The 16,581-nt window shown below is 35.1% G+C and overlaps 2 protein-coding genes across 2 annotated transcripts; one reads left to right on the forward strand and one right to left on the reverse strand.

Annotated features, from left to right (window-relative positions):
- The first annotated feature begins 1,268 nt into the window (after positions 1-1,268).
- LOC147555212 (lysine-specific demethylase JMJ31-like) lies at positions 1,269-9,441 on the forward strand. The gene is made up of 16 exons (XM_086663631.1): positions 1,269-1,392; positions 1,491-1,568; positions 2,017-2,100; positions 2,209-2,367; positions 2,878-2,946; positions 3,063-3,189; positions 3,898-3,970; positions 4,128-4,244; positions 5,001-5,120; positions 5,302-5,320; positions 5,790-5,868; positions 6,005-6,300; positions 6,487-6,602; positions 6,693-6,786; positions 8,204-8,264; positions 8,930-9,441. Exons 1-15 carry the CDS (start codon positions 1,279-1,281, stop codon positions 8,261-8,263), a joined length of 1,605 nt encoding a protein of 534 aa, XP_086519757.1. The 5' UTR covers positions 1,269-1,278; the 3' UTR covers position 8,264; positions 8,930-9,441.
- Positions 9,442-11,446: 2,005 nt separating this feature from the next.
- LOC147555213 (uncharacterized) lies at positions 11,447-14,229 on the reverse strand (the record flags this gene model as incomplete). Its single annotated transcript, XM_086657531.1, has 2 exons — positions 11,447-12,653; positions 13,823-14,229. Coding segments are annotated over 2 exons (1,371 nt in total), but the record flags the coding sequence as incomplete, so codon positions are not given.
- Between the last annotated feature and the right edge of the window lie 2,352 nt (positions 14,230-16,581).

A 16,581-nucleotide genomic window follows, 5' to 3' on the forward strand; every position in this document is an offset into this window, starting at 1 on the left:
AGAACTACTTTCTAGATAAAATTACAAGTATGGGTACGAGCCGATTTAGCTTCGGCTTGAGTGTTTCCTTTGCGAGATATATGAGAGAATTTGACGCCATGGAACTGTGAAAGATTATTTCTAATTGCTTTGACATGAGCCTTCGACTGTCAGTGAATCGTTTTACTTGAGTTTTGAATATGTTTGGTTGATTGTCACTTTCAACATGTATAAATTTTCTTTCAATAAAAAAAGCATGTATGAAATTTAACATTGATGTTAGAAACCCATTCGGTTTCCATAAGAACAGCTTGGATTTCACATTCTTCAACGTTTCTTGATCTGATGGTGGTTGCCTTTGCATTTACGAGTTGAGGTTTTTGGTTGTGAATTATGCAACTAATTCCAGCAATTTCATTAGTTTTAGTAAAAGATGCACCACTTTCACTTGAGGATTTTTAGTAACTTTATGAACAGTAGTCTTGAGGAATTCCAAAATCTGGTTGATAACCTGCATAAGAGAAATGTTATGTTGTTGGAAACAATGGTCACAACGAGCTTTCCAAATAAACCACAAAATAGTTGCATAAAGCGTTTCTAGATTGTTATCGTGATGATGGGTATTGTTCCAAGACGTTATCCATTCCTTTAAAGATACAATATTACTCGACTGAATATTAAAGTAGAACCAATTATTCCTAGTAAAAGTACAATGAAGTAAAGCGTGACCTGAGTTTCAACTTCATGACAGTAAGAGCAATTCAAGATGTTGCCAACAAATTTGCCAATACAATGACGAACCGATAAGCTCTCCGTACAACACTTCCATAGGAAGAGTGAAATTCTCGGGATAGTATTAATGTTCCAAATAAAGCTCCAGTTGATCACACTATGGTTATCAGGGATATTCTCTTTCATCATCTGATGCACATCAAACTGACATTAAGTTACTCGATTTCGTAAGATATTATCATCCTCCTTCAACAATGAATAGTTTTAATAAGATAAACTATGTTAGAATTGAAAATGGAAGAGAGTAACTAAGTAAGGTATCATCCCAACTGTTATTCTAAATCAATTAAAACACTGTAATATGCGGAGAATTGTGGTTGTTGACTATTAGGGGTGGTTGATTAGGAATCCACTAATCATTCCAGATATTGACATCTTGAAATGTCAAAAGAGAGTATGCCTTAAGCCAATTAGAGTCCAAATCTATTGACCAAAGTCAATGGCATCTATGACCTGCCTATAAAATCACCAAAGACGTCTTTAAATTTCCTAAAGAAGTTGAAAAAAATGGAGAAGAATACAATGAAATCATTTGAAAACCCTATTTGCGTTCTTCAATTCGATGAAATTCCTCTCTCTTCTGATTTCATTTCCAAGATCGAATCTCGAAATGTTCCTGCGGTATTCTCAATTCCCTAATTTTTTTTCTTCCTTTCTCTCTGTAGCAAAGTGTAATTCTACCTCCTGTTTTTGATTTGTGTTCTTTTTTCTAATTTTAGGTTTTCCATGGATGTGTCAATGACTGGGAAGCATTTTCCAAATGGAATCCTTCTAATGGCGGTCTCGACTATTTACAGGTCTCTTGCTTCAAACTACTTTCATTTTGTTATGAGAAAATTAGGGTTTACATAGTAAGGACTGTATCAACTCAATATGTCAATAGGTATCGTTTTAAACCCTAGTTTGATGTTTTTTGTTTGTTCCTTTGTCGTAAGAGATGATATTTTTGCTTAATGAGAAGTACCCATTCACAAAACTATCGCCATAATACCTTCTGTGCAGAATAATTTGTAGTATCATGCAAATGTGAAGGTCTACTGCTTATAGTTAGTTCATAAAGGCGAAGGCCGCGAAAAAAGTTGTAACCCTAGACATTCCCAGGATTCTGGGAAGGAAAGGAAAATTCAAATAGACTTTCTTATACTAATAAATGGATTAACAGGAGTTTTGCTGATTCGGAGCGCTTTATTTTGTTTGATGTTTCATTTCACGGTGACGTTTTGATAATTTGCACGGGTATTTCAGGAACGAGTAGGATTGTCTATTGTGGAGGCTATGTTGTCTAGGTCTGCGCCTGTCTTCTATGGAGATCTTAGAAGTCACGAAAGAGTAATAACTTACATTCAATTGGTTTGACGTATTGCTTACGAGAAATGTTTATTCGTTAGATACACCAGGTCTTCTGTATAACACACTAGTCACGTTTATCTATTGTAGGTACCGTTACCCTTCTCCACCTTCATCACTTGTTGCAAACGTCTCCAAAATTCAGATGATGGTAGTCGTGTTTGTGTTGACCCAGAATGTATTGAGCTGACAAAGGCATCAGCAGATGAAGCCTGTGTGGCTTCTCCTGATCAAGTTTATTTAGCACAGGTAGTGACTTTGTACTTCTTGCTTTTGGTATTCATTTGTATGAGGTCTTACACAAAATCCTAGTCTGTATCTATAATCCATGAATCTAGAACTTGAGATTTGTAAAATTTACTGTAGGAAAAAAGCATGTCAACTTTAGACCTAGAAATTTGATTGACGTAGAAATTATGAAATACTGGGGACAATAATGTCTGAATTATTTCTGATGAAGTACTATCTTATGCCGAAAGAAGATTTACAAATAGACTTGTTAAGCCTAAAACCTTCCTCTATATTAACTTTCAATGACTTCAAATACTTCAAACTGTTTTGCTAAATAAAAGTGTCATATGCAAAATTTGGTCTCCCATGTATGATCATCACTCTTCACTGGGTACTTCAGAATTGCTTAGTTTTATTATATCTAAACGAATTTATTATTGTAATTCTTCTTTCATGCAATCAACAGATATCGTATTTGATTCCATAAGTATGTATCACGTATGAACTTGATTATATTTCATCTTGCAGGTCCCGATTCTGAATGTGGAGAATACAGAGAAGTCTCAGTTGGAAACTTTGAAACAAGATATTCAAATGGTTTGACACTGGTTTTGAGTTTGTTTTCTCTATTTCATGAGGAGACTATTACCATTGAGCTGACCACTCACTTTGAAATGTAATTTTATTGAGTTACCCTTTGTTTCTTAAAACAGCCCAAAATTCTTGAGGGTAAAGCATTAACTTCTATCAACTTATGGATGAATACTGCAAAATCAAGATCTAGTACTCACTATGATCCAGATAATAATCTACTATGTGTAGTTGCTGGATGCAAACAAGGTATGGGCATTACTCGTCGTAGTAGTTTATTATTTGAGTTGTGATTGCTTCATCTTGAAAAAAACTTATTTGTTTAATATGTTCAGTATTAATTTGAAGCATCGGACCTCAATCGTTTCCACTAACTTGGAATAACAGCACAAGGCTCATTTTTGTTGCTTCTGTATGATACACGTTTTCTCTTTATAAACTTCCATATAAAATTATTTTGGTCCTACATAAACGATTAACATACGTAAGGAGACATCAGTATACGCTGGTATGAACATATATGTAGTTTATGGTTCTCACACAGTTTTGTGCAAGTTAAGACAAGATATACATAGAAAATCTCACATTATACTTATTGAAGTGACTTGAGTATCCAATACGAGTGTTGGATTATCTGATACACAAAATATACAAAAGGAGTAATAACATGTTACGAAGCGTTTCCCAGTTCTTGAAGGTTAAACTACATTTCATGCTCGAGATCCGTCATGAGGAAATGGATAACAATTTCTGGCTGTTATTTAATATCAGCTATAGGTCATAAAAGGTGGTGAAAACTAAGAGGGTAAATCTCGAATATTTGCACCCAGTCGAAGTAACGAACATTCGTTTGATGTCTAAATTTTCGAAGTCTATATGATAGATTTTAGCATTGTTTTATCAGACAAGCCTTGGTAAGTGTTCATATTATACATATTCCTACATGTTCATTTGCAGTTGTTCTGTGGCCTCCTTCTGCAGTTCCATCATTATATCCTATGCCTATATACGGGGAGGCTTCAAATCATAGGTATGTTGCGTTGAGACAAGAAGATTCTAAAAGATTGAAAGTAGTTCTATATCTTGGAGATTGTTTTATTTTAGTTAAAGATACCTAGGTATTTGAAACAGTAAAACTGATACTTAACTAAAAACTGTGATGTGTGTTTTTCTTTTTCTTTTGGTAGTTCCGTTGATCTAGAAAAACCAGATTTTTCAATTCATTCAAGAGCTAAGCATTCAATGATGTACTCTCAGAAAGTGATTCTTCATGCAGGTGATGCACTTTTCATTCCCGAGGGCTGGTAAGAATATATATTCCTCTACTTTCAATCTTTTAGAATCTGGAGTTTTTCATATTGATTATTTTTCTTTGCCTTTCTCTTTTGTAAGAATTATGTTAAAGCTATCGTGCCTGATACTTGAGTTTCTTCAATCACTAAAAACTTTATAGCCTTGCAAGGATTATAGAAAAGGTTAGAGAAGAGTAAGCTTCAGAGAACAAAATATTTTAATTAAACTCAACAAAATAACAAAAAAAAACTCTGTAAGACCCGCAAATTTCTCATATCTGCATGAAAGCATCTAACTAATCAATTTGATATGTCACTTATGTTCTCATGGCTCTAACCGAGTGAATAATAGTCTTAATCTTAATTAATCTGAATTGGAACTACAAGAAGGAAGAACCTTGCATATTGTGCTATTAAGTGAGTGCTATTGAATAAGGCTTTGCTTCTAGGGAGTACGGCGAGTAGGTTAACACATAAGACTGTAGAATTCTTCTGATGTAAAGCTGTAGCACTCTTAGGGTGTCTGTTCTTAGCAAATGTGAATATGGATGTGCCCTTACTCGGCACCTATTTGGTTAGCCTATAAAACTATCGGTTTTTGCTATTGATACTTGAACTAACACTCTTTGAATCTTTTCAGCACCATGAATTAGTTTTCCTCCCTGTGGCATATAAGATCATTCCACGTCTGATAATTTTTTCAGTACATTGATTGGTCGTGTTAGACTGTTGATTCACTAGAGGTTTCTTTTGTGATTCTTGTGACAGGTTTCACCAAGTGGATAGTGATGATTTAACTAGTGCTGTTAACTTTTGGTGGAGGTCTAGCATGATGTCTAGTATGCAGGAACACATGGATGCATATTATCTTCGCGTGATTATGAGAAGGTTTCTTTATCATTTTTGTTTATTTTATTATGTTTTTAATAATAAGTTAAAAATTTCTTTTCACCATTATTACAAGTTACTTGAATAATTGAGAGTGCGTATATATAGTAGAATTGACTCTTTCTTTTTTATATTTCTTCTTTTTATGTTACAATTGCTTCTCAAATCCTGATGTATGAAGACTGGTAAACAAGGAAATGGTACGCAAATTCTAACTAGTCAGATACTTTGGTAAAATACACTACATAAATTTGAGCCAAATGGTATTTAATTATGTATCTCGTATTATGTATCTTGGAAGAACGACACTTAACATGTGATATGAGTAAAAAGATTATGTATCTTGCAGAATGACATCTAACATCGAGACACTGTCATGCACACACGCACACAAAAGCACACATTATGATCTGTTGTGTTTGTCATATGCCATGACTTCATAATATACATTATCATGGAAGGACTTAGAAATGGATACTACAGCACGTAATGTAATATCTGTAGCCTTTACAATTGCAGAGTTTGATTGAGTTAAAACTAAGTTTGAAATTGTTGTGATGCATAGATTCACATACCAATTCAGAAAAACATCTTCCTTTATCAATAATTCTTTTGTGTGTTTGAGGCTTGAGCATGTGATGAAGGTTTCTTCTTCTGGATATAGGACAGGATCAAATGTTATATCCGAGATCAATGGATAACAGGAACTTGAAGGAGGACGTCTCTTGCCAAAGTGGCTTACAGCAAGGTCACTTTGATAGTGCACGTGCCATTACTTTTGTGATTAATAATAAAACAAAATCAGCTGTCTATCTTCACGTAAGAAATATCCGCCTAATACGGACTCGTGAGAAATATGTAGATACCTTGTATTCTTTTTGCAGGCCGTGAAGAAAGTGACCCAGCATTTGGCAATGAATATGGGATTAACCAAAAGCACAAGGCTATGATGCATGAGATGGATCCTATTACCCTCCAAGCTCTCCATGGACTTGTTTCTTTAGTTCATGATGGTGTGAAGGTTGTTGGTGGAAGTGAACAAAATCACCCGGACAATGCAGAAGGTGAATGCAGAAAGAATGCTGCAGCTAATTCCTTTTGCTTGGAAGATGATGCAGTTGCTAATGTCATTTGGACTCTCAAGCCTCTTCAACTTCAGAGTGTCTTGCTGGCAATGGCAGTACGTCGAGACACATAAAACTTAGAAATGCATGTCTTTTTATTGAAGATCTTTATTTTCCACTTTAGAAGCATTCCATCCTTAGGCTGAACACTTAAAGAGCTTACAAGTTTATTTATCGAAGAGATTTCTGGGTTAAAGTGCGTTCTGTAGCGGAATACTAATTGAGGTCATCTTTTCTCTCAGCATAACTTTCCGAGAACACTGGAAGCTCTGATTTTGCACATGCTTTCACCAGTAGCGGCGGAAGTCCTGACACGGAAGTTTGATGAGATAGATGAACAGACAAAGAAAGAAGATCGGTATATAAGAAACCTTTTACTCTATCGTTTTGGTTCCCGAGTTACATATATTCAATAAAAATTATATCTCATTTATTATTTTTGTTCTAGGGATGAATTTTACCAGACTGTTTATGGTGTATTTGATGACCAATTTGCTGCTATGAATGCAATTCTGAATGGCAAAGAGTCATTTGCACAACAGGTGAATGCTTGCTCAATTATTCAACTGTCCCGTAGTATCATGAAAGATTAAAATCTGCATCTTTTTATCCAAATAAATTTCATGCATAAGCTGTCCCGTCTTTAGATCAATAGTTCTGCTCTACGGGATGTTGTATTATAAAATTGAAACAATGAGTACCAATAAAAAGGCTAATTCTCATATGATTTCATATCAAAATATTGAGTTTCAATAATCAATAATCCATCCCAGATTGTACGTCCTGATTTTTTTACAGAATACCAAGTAAGAGCTTAGTTTTTATTGGTTAGACTCTGATTTTCTTAACGGGGTTAGTCATCTAAGTGAACCCTAAAAAAGAGGTTAAAGCTCTGCTTGCAATGTACGAGCTTGAGTACAAAATACTCCGGTTTGTACATTTTTGGGGTTTTGATTACAATATGAATTGAGACCCGCTTATTTCTCTTACGCACACTTGCTTCTAGTTTAGTATTGCTGTTTCTTGGTTTTCCAATGTATCAAGCTACATAACACGGATACTCCTTTTTAGCATCGTTAGGCCTTGAAAAAAACAGTGATACTGTCTCTTACGTCCATGTTTTAAAAATGGACGTGGCGGACATATTTTAGGCTAAGGGTACTTGTTATGCTATGGTGGTAGACTTTTCACTGTTATTTTTGAGTTTTTTGGTAACACTTAAGACTTTATACTATGGTAGTAAAGTAGAAAAATGTGTTACACTATGCTTTTTCATAATTGATGTCATTGTCTTTAGCCAAAAAAAAATATCGAATTTTACGCATCGAGGCACCGCCTCAGTAACTTTCTTGTTGGTGCAGCATGAATCCTCGGGCTTTTCTTGTGGTAACTTCAATGGATAAAATATGAATTTTTGTATATACATCCTCTGTATGCTTTGCAAAAATTCATGTTTGGACTTTTGAGTCTTTGGATCATAAAATACTACCCCTAGGTTAATGTCATCGTTGTTGTATAAAACAGCAATAGTTGCTACAAAAAGAATTATAAGTAAATAAATGACATAATTACTAAGACACTAAATGTTGTGTCTCGCTCTGCCTTGTATTGGATAATATTAGGTTGTCGTATGCTATTCCTTGTCGCGTTTTCTGATATAAATATTCAATAACACCCGTACCTGTGGCAATTTTACGTAGGTGTATCAAGGAAGTAACCTATTATGTTTGTCATCCGTTACTGATTGAATTTCTATCCGTGTTTCCATCTCTTACACAATTTAGAATTGATATGCTTGTTTATGGATATGGATGATTAAATTTTGTCATTAAAACTGCACGATAAAGTAGATATAAGTCCATATCGATCGAGTAATAGGAAATACATGGTACTGTTAATTTGTTATTGAAATTGGCTAAGATACCTCCTCTCAAACAATAAATTTGGTTATTTTTACAGGCATTCAAGAATATATTGGACAAGTACATAGGAGTAAATTTTGAAGGACTAAAGTTGTGAGGTATCTTATCTTTCTGAAGTGGACTACACTACCCTAAATTTGTTCTTCACTGATTTAAAAGTAGAATTCTCAAATCACAGATGTCTTGTCTTTGTCTGTAGTAAAACCTGCAAATTTATATTCCAAATTTATGAAGAAGCATAATGATTATCTCACTGAATTCTTTAACCTACTTATTATTATAGGACAATACTTGTTCATACTTTCTCTTCAATTATCTGAATTATGATATATTTTGTCAGGCTTTTGTTTCTACTGCCTGTTGTTTTATGCACCTTGTCTTGACCCACATAGGAAAATTTGCCCTTCCCATCCACTGTCTTCTTACAACTGGTCTAATTCTTTACTCATTTTAAGGTAGTGGTTTGTTTTTTCGGGTTGTCTAAATCTGAGTCGTTTTTTCGCTTGATCTGTTCTAGTTATGGCTTATCGACACACTAGTCATTTCAAGTTATTTCATATCTTAATTAAGATACATTTTACGTTTGACTCAAATAGACTTGAGATCAGTCCGAGTAAGTCATTCAGACGAGTGAGAGGCACTAATCAAACAGAAAACATTCAGAAATATGACTAAAGCACACTAAATTTGTTTAAACTCTAACCAAACTTAGTGTTGATAAGAACTTATATTCGATGTTGATAATGATTATTTTGTTTTACAGGGGGAAGAAGAATAGATAGAATATTTTTCGAGAATGGGAAGTAAAAAGGCTATGGTGTGATAGTAACTAAATGGGTATGGTAAAATAGTTGGATGGTTATGAATGAAAGGATGTTTGTACTTCAGATGAGGAATTTGCAGCTAAGGGTGGGTAAGATAAAAGAGAAAAAGCATAAGAAAGAAAAGTAAAAGTTTGGTGATTATTAGGCATTTGAACTTTGGAAGAGAAGAAAATGAGTGAAAAGAGAATATAGTTGGGGGGACTGAATTTATTTTTATGGAGTAATGAGATTCCCATTTCATCTTAAAATTACTTTGATAAGTGTTTTTTTGGGAGACCCAAGGAAGAACTTTTAGTTTGTCTGGTTGTGTGTGGGTTAGAGAGAGAGAGATAAAAAGAGATGCAGTCTTTTTTAAGAGGCAAATGGCATGTATTGTGTACCTTAATCTGCAATACTTTCTAAAAGCTTGGGATGGATATCCCTTCCATTAACCCTAAACCTTAACTTTCATTAATCCCTAGGTCATGTCCTCTCCCTCTCTCTATATCCTCTCCCACCATCTTTATATTATGAATATTCATAGAGTTTTTCCTTTTTTTTAAATCTTTGAGACCACTTTTTAAGCTCCTTCTATGATTTCTTTTCATTCCATGAGAATGAGAAGTAACTAGTAAAACCTCCATAGGGAATCCTTACACTGAGGTGGTGTCTTAAATTGACCAACTTGAATGGAAAGATTCAAAATGTTTGTTTTCTCTGTGACTTGTTTGAATAGCTGATTTAATTGATTTTGAGTTCATTTGCCATGGTTATTATAAGTTAAATAAGCACGAAGGGTCTATCTCTTCTAGTAACTTCTTTTTTAGATAAATCTTTTGTGGTAACCTAATTTTTTTATTCAACAGTCTTCAAATTTAAACAAACTAGGCTTGAGGATTGTGGTTTGGCTTTTGGTCTTTTATTGTGGGCGTATTAACCTGTTGTCATGAATAGGGGGTAAACAGTGGTCGGGTTTCGACTATTTTAGGTCGAACTGAACCAACCGACCTCTTGGCTCTTTTCAATTTTGTACTTGGAAATCTCGATTTTTAGAGAAGCATAGATATACTAGTTAAAATATTCTAAAGAAAGAAATAATGCTTATGAAGTCCGCTTATGAAGTCAAATCAGTTTGAGTCGAGTGACTTTCCTGCCAAGTAGGCAAGCAGAGTCGAACAATATTTTGTTCAGCTCAAAAAGGTCTATCTAAACGGTTTAATTTTGTCACTTCAATTTAGTCGGTCCAATCCCTTTTTGCTCACCCCTAGTGAGGATGAATGTACTATGGTAATTGTTGAAAGAATTGTGTTCTTATTTTCAAGGAAATGAGAAATGGGTAAAAATGGAAAAGGAATAAAGTTTGAATAATAAATGTAAGTGGGGGGTGTAAGTTGGAATTGGGGAGGAGGGGCTACCAAAACTAAGCCTGCCCCCGTGTGGGGTAATTACTAGTTTTAATGCACAGAATTTAAGAAAGGTGTAGTAGTAGCCAAAACAAAAAGAAAGATAAAAAAACCACTTGAGAGAATTATTTTGATTATCCCAAGGTTTCCTAAGCATCTTTATTAGATCCGTTGACAATTCTTCTTCTTTTTTTTCTTTTTCCTTCTTTCGTCTTTCTTATTTTCTATCCTCTCTCTCTCTCTCACACTCTCTCTCTCACACTCTCTCTCTCTCTCTCTCTAAAATAGCTGCAAGCCTACCACTAAGTCCTCGGACCACAAGAACACAAACACAATTTTCAACATTGACTTATCTTTGCTTTTTTACATATCTCTCCCTAGAATGGGGCCTATGGTGTACATTTTCTAAATTTGATTTTACAAATTCCTACATATCGAAGAAGACGAGCTATTTTATACTATGTATTCTTCTCAATTCATATTCCTTACATTTTGAGGTGATGACCTATGTCAAATGCTAGTGTTATCAAGGATATCATAGGCGAGTTTATTCTATATAAGTTTATTAAAGGTTTTGTTGTTAGGAAACTAGTAACAGAGTTGTTGTTTATATAACTGGCAAGGCGTGACCAAACTTATGTCTACTCAAAAAATCTGTGATTTAAATACCGTCACAATCTAACGTGTGTCGGATTTGACCCCTTCTTTCTCTTTCTTAATGGATGTTTATTTTTCGGGACAAATTATCACCATTCAATCTTTAATACTATATCATGTAAATCATCCTCCTCCAATGGATAATTCTCAAGTCATATAAAGAGATCTAAAGAATTGAGCTAGCAAGGATGATTTTGGGCGGTGTGTTACCTTTGCCTTCTAAAAAAGGGTAGATTCGTCAATCCCAATGAAACATCATCACCAACGTGCTTACGTCACTTTCCTAGTCTTACTCTATTTGCTTTAGGGTTACACTTTTGTCATTATTAGATAACACTCCTACTTTCTTCACTTTTCCTACTTTGACCTTCATTACCACATAAAATTACTATATACACCACAAACAAACACACGATATTCATCAACTAACTAAAATTTCCAATTAAAAATCCATCAATAGATCCCAAACAAAATAAAAGAAGTTTCCATATGAAAGTAAACTAATCTTGCCCTAGCCTGAGCTAACAAGAGAAAACCCTAATTTATATCAAGAAGAAAATACTGTCTTCAAAAAAAGGGTGATAAAGGAAATTCAAACATCTCCAGGGATTTGTTTGTCATTTTTGAATTTTATGGAAATTTACCTTTATAGCCCTTGGTTCAACAATCTCCCCATGTACTAGCAAATCCAAATGCTGATGGTTGTGGCTGCTTCAACAGAGAGTGGTCATGGTCATAGGTTCTGAAATCAACTCCACCAGTGGACCAACCTCTCTGGCTCACATTACCACCACCCCCGTTGCCGCCGCCGTCACCGCCATTCCTCCCACCACCGTCGTCGCCAGCACCACCATGATGATGTTGATGATCCCCTTCTGCCAGGCCCAAGAAGTCTCTAGTGAGATGGTCATCTTTCTGCCATGTTGACTGATTATTATTACCTGCAGATGATGATGTAGTAAACCCTAGGTACTGATCCGGTCCACCCATTTGACTCAGTGGTCCAGTTAACTCGTTCAAAGATTGAGGGGCTGTAGTCATATGACCTACTGACTGAGTTTGACTTGGTCTTGTTGTTAATATGGAAGCTGAACCAACAGAAGCAGCTTTTTGGAGTAGAGCAGTAGCTGACATGTGAGGAGATGCATTGGGGTTTGGCAATACAGAATGATTTGTCTGGTCAATGAGAAAGTTGGGTGGTGGTGATTCATGAAAGTAAGAAGAGATAGGTGTTGTTGGGGTATTAGGGTTATGATGATGAGGAGGGTTTTGATGATGAGGAGGGTTTTCATGAGATGGGGGTTTCCATGATGATAGAAGAGATATGGGTGGTGGTAATGGAGTTGGGTTTAAGAGAGGGAAGATGTTTTCTTGGTGTTGGTGGATAGTAGAAGTAGTAGTGAAGGAGAAGAATAGAGAAGATGATGAAGGTGGTGGGTTTTGTAAGTGCTGTCTGTTGAAACTATGGAGAGGGAGAGAGAGAGGGTGGTGAAGATGATGATGATCTGTTGATGTTGGAGTAGGGTTTGTTGGTGTCAAGTTAAGATTAGGGTTAGAGGAAAGTCTTGCACTCTCCTCTGCCAATGCATCACAAAAGGCTCTGTGGGTAATGAAGCTATCCTTCCTGAAATTAATCACATTAATTAAGAAACAAATCGGTATAAGTTAAGAATAATTACAGAGAACAAGAAAAATTAGACAGACTCTAGACAGAAAACCTATTTAACTTGCTGTAATCGGAATCATCGAAAAAGAGAGGGAAGTGGGGTTATGCATGCAAAAAGTAATGGGTAATTGGGTATGGATGGAACCATGAATTTGGAACCCTAAAATACAAATGGGGCACTATCCTATTATGTGTAAAGTGTCTTTTAGAAATCTTGTATGAAATCTAGGGTATAAATTTTCAAATCCCCAAGATTTTAATCACTACTATATTTTCTTTTTCAGAGACCTAATAAAGTTGTAGCTAGAGCTAGAGAGATACAAATCCAAGTAATGAGTATCTCATAGCTAGATAGCTTGCATCATGACATATAATACATAGTCTCACTTAGCATATTATGAAACATGAAAACTCCAAAAACAAGAATACAAAAACATCTTATTTTGGTATCACTTTTTCAGTAGACAAATTCAGAGATTCATCATTTTTCTTGAGATTGCAGGCATTCCTTTCATTACTAAGTACCAAAAAGAAACAAACACAAAAATACATAAAAAAACAAACAAAATCAAGAGAAAGAGAAAACCTAGCCTTGCATGAAAATAGTAGATAATAAGTAATAGGCAGTGTTCAAAACTTATACTATTATCAATTGGGAGCTAATTTTGAACTAGGCAAAAAATTAATAGGTAGCCATTAAATCACATAAAGTTGTACAAATATTCTATCTAAATAAGAGTTAGGCAAAACAACAATTAAGATTTTAGGGCAATTTATTCCATGAGTAGGTATAGTATATAGTCTTTATTATTCAAGAGTGATAGTTTGTTCGGCCAGTATTCCACTAGCCGGGATTCAACCGGAATAATGGCGAGGCAGAGTCTCATTTTCCTTAATTATTCATGGAAGCTTACTATTCTTGTGTACTAGAACCATAAATGAGACCCTCATTCAAACAAGAAAACTGAAACCTACTGACTCCTCCAAGTCATTAGAGTCCAAACAATGAAAAACCTAAGTGCTAAGAGACACACAAAAACTAATGAAAGAATCCCAATGTTAGAGAGACAAACAAACATACCAAAAAGGACCATTTTAGTGAGTGAGTGAGAGAGAGAGATGGATACCTAGAGAAAAGAGATCCACAGTCACATCTATATTCTTTAGTCCCACAAGTTTTAAGATGAGCTTTCCAATCAGATTGAACTGCATATTTCCTTGCACATTTCTCACACTTCCATTTCTTTTCACCATGTTTTCTACCAAAGTGTTTCTTGATTCCTGTTAGGTCACCAAGTGCTCTAGAAGGATCATGATGAACACATGAAACCTCAGGACAAACATAGACTCTTTTCTTATCAGTAGTGCTCTTCTGTTTCAACTTCCATGGTAAGTTATGACCTCTCCTATGAAGCTGAAGATTTTGATCTCTTTGAAAACCCTTGTTGCAGATCTCACAAACAAATCTATTTGTAGCTAATAGAGATTTTGGTGATAAAGCAATCACTTCAGCATCTGGGTCTAAATCACACCATTATCACAAAAATTAATCAGATTAAACACAAATATAATGTTAGGGAACGAGAATAGTACAGATTGTCTATATAATTTGTAGGCAATAACATCCATATAACTATTTCTTTCCGAGGGGATCTGTTATCGAGGAACTTATAAGCGAAAATACTTCAACAGAATATGTGGAGTCATATGAAACACAATCTATGCATCTAGAAAAACAGCTATGTATATTTGATGTTGCGAGTTAGTGAGTTTATTTTCCTTAAAGAACTAGTTGTTTAACTTCTTTATCTCTTCAACAAAAAAAAAAAAAAAATTCTTTATCTCCAAAATTTCTATGCTTTTCAACGGCTCTACTCTTTCACAAATAGATCAGAGTATAAGTGCTTCTCTCTTCTCTTATTGCTAGTCTTACTACATATAAGATGTAAATATAGAATAACATCTTTGGGCAAGATAGTCCATTTGGGTCATTACCAACCCATATTATTATTGTTATTATTCATTTTAACTTACAAGTTTTCTTTGGAAGATCCCAAAACGAGAGGTTCTAAAGGCCCCTAATAATATTGGTGTAAAAGACACTTAAGACAATTATGCTTGCCTGTAATAAACTTTTTGTTTATTACATGAAAGCTTCGTTGCATCTCATCAAATTCTTCATCGTTCTTCTTCCTGGATTAGTGATCATCCGATAGAGAATCATTGAAGTAATTACAGATCAAATTCAAAACCACTTTGTCTAGATAACTTCAAGTTTGAATCATGGCATCGTCATCAACTAGACACGTTTTGTTCTGGTCTTCACTCGGCTTCTAATTGTGAAGAACTTTCCCAAACCCTAACAAGTTAGTATTTTCTAATCTCATCTATAAAATTTGTCCAAACCCTAGTAGGAACAACTGCTATATATATGTGGTGGTGTTTTGTAATGGTGGTGTGGGGGAGTGAATACTGTGGTGGTGTAAGTGATGGTGGTGGAGTGGTGGTGGTGGTGTGATGGTGGCAAAAGGGTGGTGGTTTAGGGTGGCAGGGATGCTGGAGTTTAAATTATATTATAACGGCAGCGGCGACGATTTTCTGTGATGGAGGTGGTTCTCCGGTGATGCGACGATTTCCGACGATGAAAGCAGTTTTTCCGGCGACGGTCTTCCGGCGACAATGGCGGTTTTCCGGCGAATTTGGCGGTTTGCCGGTGAATGTGATGGGGATGTAAATTAGTTTATTCTTATTTTGTATTTTCTGTTATTTTGGTGACCTTTAGGGTCTTTTCATCCGTGATCTATAGGATCCTTTCATTTTCGTCCTCCTTTTTCTTGAGTCGTGTCTAGTCCAATTTCTTTCTCATTATGAGGCACTTTGCATTTAAAGGTATGCAACTCTCATGATGTTTGAAGAGAGAAATTATTAACATTATCCATGTAAATCAGTGATTTATTCACTTATGAATGAAAAGGGTTTCAATGGTTTCAAAAAAAAAATAAACTTTTTGTTTTGTTGCATAGATCATTAAATTAATAAACAAGTACATTATTACAATACTTGTTCCAAAGAAAAGATAGAACTATTTTCTAAATAAAATTACTAAGTATGGGAACGAGCCCATTTAGCTTCGGCTTGAGTGTTTCCTTCGCGAGATATATGAGAGAATTTGACGCCATGGAATTGTGAAAGATGATTTCTGATTGCTTTGACATGAGCCTTCGACTGTCAGTGAATCGTTTTACTTGAGTTTTGAATATGCTTGCTTGATTGTCACTTTCAACATGTATTAATTTTCTTTCAACAAAAAATACATGTATGAAATTTAACATTGATGACAGAAACCCATTCGGTTCCCATAAAAATAGGTTGGTTTCACATTCTTCCACGTTTCTTGATCTGATGGTGGTTGCCTTTGTATTTACGGTTGAGTTTTTTGGTTGTGAATTATGCAACTAAGTCCAGCAATTTCATTAGTTTTAGTAAAAGATGCACCACTTTCACTTGAGGATTTTTAGTAACTTTATGAACAGTAGTCTTGAGAAATTCCAAAATCTGGTTGATAACCTGCATAGGAGAAATGTTATGTTGTTAGAAACAATGGTCACAACGAGCTTTCCAAATAAACCACAAAATAATTGCATAAAGCGTGTATAGATTGTTATCGTGATGATGGGTATCGTTCCAAGACGTGATCCATTCCTTTAAAGATACAATATTATTCGACTGAATATTAAAGTTGAACCAAATATTTCTAGCAAAAGTGCAATGAAGTAAAGCGTTACCTGAGTTTCAACTTCATGACAGTAAGTGCAATTCAAGATGTTGCCAACATATTTGCCAATACGATGACGAACCGGTAAGCTCTCCGTACAACACTTCCATA

The sequence above is a fragment of the Eschscholzia californica genome, unplaced genomic scaffold, assembly GCF_041429995.1.
Source record: "Eschscholzia californica isolate CP2 unplaced genomic scaffold, dmEscCali1.0.p SCAF_2, whole genome shotgun sequence".
In the NCBI taxonomy this organism is placed as follows: Eukaryota; Viridiplantae; Streptophyta; class Magnoliopsida; order Ranunculales; family Papaveraceae; genus Eschscholzia; species Eschscholzia californica.